Source organism: Stegastes partitus, unplaced genomic scaffold (assembly GCF_000690725.1).
Source record: "Stegastes partitus isolate 25-593 unplaced genomic scaffold, Stegastes_partitus-1.0.2 Scaffold915, whole genome shotgun sequence".
Lineage (NCBI taxonomy): Eukaryota > Metazoa > Chordata > Actinopteri > Pomacentridae > Stegastes > Stegastes partitus.
Genome location: NW_007578646.1, coordinates 204,514 through 209,021, shown reverse-complemented (window position 1 = coordinate 209,021; position 4,508 = coordinate 204,514). Strand labels below are relative to the sequence as shown.

General features: G+C 48.1%; 1 protein-coding gene across 1 annotated transcript in view; it reads right to left on the bottom strand.

The window, feature by feature from the left end:
• Positions 1–4,508, bottom strand: part of slc30a6 (solute carrier family 30 member 6) — a 77,555-nt gene that overhangs the window by 22,963 nt on the left and 50,084 nt on the right. Inside the window, 1 exon segment of the mRNA XM_008293843.1 lies at positions 820–914. Within this exon segment, the coding sequence (XP_008292065.1) occupies positions 820–914 (95 nt within the window).

Below are 4,508 nucleotides of genomic sequence, written 5' to 3'. Positions count from 1 at the left end.
TCGGTGGACCATCTGACAAACGCTCCGTGTTGTCTGGACGCAAACTGAGCTTAAATGTGTTCATTTTTTTTAACACGTTATTTTTGCTGTAATTAATTAATTAATTAATGGTAATTAAGGCGTTAAAGTCCCACCCCTGGTTTATATACAGGTGTGATACCACAACATCAGTGAACCGCTGGTCCGATGGCACCACACAAGGAGGTATCAATAAAGTTTTATTCTATTCTATCTGGTTTGGTTTGTAGCTCTGCTCATGAGATAAAGAAGCTAAAGTCCTCCATCCAGCTGCATGGTAATCCCTCTGCTGCTGCCTGTAAGACACTGGTCCTCCTCCTCCTCCTCCTCCTCCTCCTCCTCCTGCTGCTGCTGCTGCATGCAGAGACGTAAAGACCAGCCTCCATAAGTCGTGTTGCTAACCCATCCATGTTCTATAGCTCATGTGCCGCCCCAAAATAATCTGATGAGAACAATTTCAGAAACACATATTGTCCTATTTTGGGAGCGTACAACTGTTTGGTTTCATAACTGACTTGTGCAATTAGGAGGGGACTAACCTCTGATCCCTGCTGCCATTTGTGATTTATCCACTGACATAAACAGTGAGCCAGCATTTCATTTCACTTCAGTAATCCCCCAAAATAAAACAAAAGCCAAATTGTGCCTGTTCCCCAGTGAGCACGGGGGATTATCGAACCTCCGCCGTCCACAGGAGAAGCTAAAAGACACAGAAATCACTAAACCCCACCCGCCTCCTCAGAACACAGGCGGGCAGCAGGTAGAGCTTCTGGGATACCTCCAGTGTGAACAGGACGTTACCTTCTGAGACGTAGGCGAAGGGTTTGTTCCTGACGGACAGTAAGGTCAGCAGGTTGAAGAACAGAGCGACGAAGGTCCCGACCAGCAGACGGCCGCTGCAGAGGGAGACGGACAGCGTGATTACATCCTCAAAAACACCTTTAACCTGCAGCTTTAATGAAGGAATCAACAGTTCATTGGTTCACTAGAAAGTCTACTTCCACATCGCCGTCCGTGGTCTCCAGTTAAAGCTCTGCTAATTAATCTAAAGCTGATCTGAGGACAGTTCTGGAGCTGAAGGATCTCCAGCAATAAGAAAAGCATCAAGGAGGATGGAAATCACTTTGGAACACATTTAGGAGCAGAGTTGGAAAGAAAAAGATGTGTCCAGAAGTGTATAAAGAGCCCATCCTCTGCACATCCACAGGTTCTACTAAAATACATTCACATTCAAACCCCGAGTAGCTCTTCTGTTTTTTATCTTCTCTCTCACTGTGGCCTCATTTTTCACTGCAGGATAAAGTCCTGCACCTTTAGGAAACAGAGCAGCCATGAAGAAGGAAAGAGAGAATTTGACTAAACATAAAATAGAACCAGCATGTACATGGTTTTTCCAGGTGTCCACAGGTGCTACCAACCATGGAAGAGGTGGCGGCTCTACACACACACATGGACCAAACAGCTGGTACCGCTCGGTTTATGAGAGAAAAACCCACAACGGTCACAGAAACAACTTGAATCTGACAAAAGTAATAACAAATAACAATTCTATGAAAATGAACCAATGAAGATCAGACGTTAGTTTTTAATTGTTCTTAGAATTGTTTTAAAAAAATAAACTCATGACACAGTTCTGGACTAAATGATGGGATGATTTTCATAGAATTTTTATTTATTACTTTTGTCAGATTGAAGTTGTTTCTGTGACCGTTGTGGGTTTTTCTCTCATAAACCGAGCGGTACCGGCTGTTTGGTCCGTGTGTACGAGAACTGTTCTACGACTTGATGAACTGGTTTCTATCCGCTCTGTGTGAACACTGCCTGGAGCTGAGCTGAGATCTTTCTGTTTAGTGAAACGGGCTGCAGGTGGCGCTGTGGTTAGCACCGTTAGCGCCTCGCAGCTAGAAGGTCGCCGGTTCACGTCCCGGTGAGGACACCCGGGTCTCTCTGCGTGGAGTCTCCATGTTCTCCCCGTGCAGCGTGGGTTCTCTCCCTACAAGACTATAGATGACCGGAACAATGACAAAGTATCGCCCCACTAATCAGCCAGGGTGATAACAGGTCTACCCCAAGTGTCTTATGTCATCAGAACGGTGTCAGATACGAGCAGACACTACATCGGATCAGAAGCTGAACAGACTTGGTGCTAGCTACATGAGCAGCGTGGTTTTTATGTGTAAGGTGGAGTCACAAACGACAACACACTGATTGTTATTAACAGGAAGCAAATCATGTCCAGAGAATTTTGCTTTTTCTTTCTCAGGACACAAAACTTTCTTTTTTTACTCTATCTGCTGTATTTGTCGTTTCCAGCGCTGCTTGTGTCACATTTACCTTCAACAAAGTCCTTAAAACGTAGTAATTCATGTGGAGGGGACGTGTTTTGTCCCAAAAAGAGAGCCGAGTCACCACAAACAGCTTTGTATCCGCACACCACAGTAACACACACACAGCTGTGGTCTCCAATACACTAATCACATGGGACAATCCATTTAAGAGCCTAAAAATTGGTCCAAACAATCAGCGGGAGGCGACGGGCTGCCCAACGGTGAGCCGCGCTAACGGGATGAACCCCCCGACTCCCTCACAGCACAGATTAAAGAGAGAGACAACGTGTGAGTCCGTCCGTCAGCCCGTCCGTCGCCCGGCAGACACCTGTCCCTCCGGTTAGCCGCCGTCCTTCATGCCGTCCAATCGCATCCATTCAGAGAAGAGGAGGGAGCCGGCGAGGGAGGAGGGGGAGGGGAGCGAGGAGGGGGGAGGTAATCTCGTCACAGGAGACAGGTTTAAGTCTCGCTGTGTTTTAGGTTATAAAAGCCGCCACTAATCTGTTTTATAATGGAGAGACGATGGAGGCAGAGGGCGGACACAGAGTCCGGCCGCCGGGCCACAGAGGAGGACGGAGGGAGACGGACCGACGAAGCCGCCGGGCGGGCACATTAAAGGGCTGATCAATAATCCATTTAATCCCAATCAGTATTCATTTTACACGCTGTCTCCGTGACAACTCAATATCCTCTGAGGCCTCAGCAGATCGACCTGTTGCTGCCGTCTGCTGCCACTAGGGGGCAAAAACAAAAAGGATTGGATTCTTTTACTTGCGTTGGTGCCGCTGTTGATTCGTTGTGCTTTAACCCCTGCTGGGAAAAGACTAAAACCGAGCCCTGTTGCATCACCAGTGCTTCCTCATTCCTTCCTGGTTCAACCTTTCAACCAATCAGCACTCGACGGTATCTCTGCGTAGCATCATTACCAGGTGGCAACACACGGCTGGCTGGTGGGATGACGGCGTGTTGGGTGCATTCAAACCCGTACGCAGAGAGCTACACAAACGTTAGCAACCTGAAGAAATGGTGTTTTAAAATGTTTATAGCCTGCAGATTAGCGGTGGGCAACATAGCTAAAACGTTTAGCAGAACATCCAGCAAAGATGGCCGGTTACACCAATCACACTCATCCTGAAGAAGGGAACGCTGGTTTGAAGCCACTAATCGTCACAGAAGTCTGTGTCACGGTGCTCATTGCTAGCTAAACTCCCACAGTGCCTCCTCTGGTCTCTACAGGGCTCAACAGTAGGAGGCTCCACCTGGTGGAACAACCAGGTACTACAGCTGATCCTGACACGCACGATCTTCTTCCAATTCTTCCTCATGGCTTAATGTAGCTTAAATCAGTTAAATGTGATTAACATCCTGAACATTTTTATTTTGAATTTAACCACTTTAGCCAGTTTATCAAAGTACGAGACTCCCCACTGCAGGACGGTTCCGGTTCCTGGTGTCTGTTTTATTTATTCATGATGGTTTGCATCAGAATTAAGTGAAACTGCTTATGATGATGTATCTGTTAACTTCATGACCAAAGCCAACTACAGATGCTGCTAGTTTTCACAACAAGTGAAAACATGGCCTCTAGTCTTTTAATCTGCCGTCTGTAGCACGTCACTGATCAGCACCATGTCTGGTTGTTCATACGACCCGAGAACCTGTCAGGTGGAACCGAACACCTCCACTGGTCGCACTCTGACTCAGTTTATCTACCTGGACGCGTCGCCCAGGTTCAGTTCAGATAAATGTGATACGCTTTTCAAACTAACTTCTGGTCTCACAGCTTGTTGAGACCAGAGGCTTCTCTGTGCCGACCGACCGGCGTCCACCCATCCAAGTGGGGCGCCCTGCGACGAACTTTACCGAAGAGCGACAAACGCCGTCGCAGGGAAACGAACGCCGCCGCCGGGCGACAAACGTCACCGCCGCAGGGCGACAAACGTCACCGCAGGGCGACAAACGCCGCCGCCACAGGGCGATGAACGCCGCCGCCACAGGGCGATGAATGCCGTCACAGAGCAACGCTAACGACCAACACGTCACTCCGTCGCTTATGAGAAAATCCCACTGTGTAATTCTGTTTGTTGGTCTGTCTGACCCAATTGTTTGGGATGTTCTGTTCTGACAACAGCTGGCACAGTGTGTGTGTGTGTGTGTGTGTGT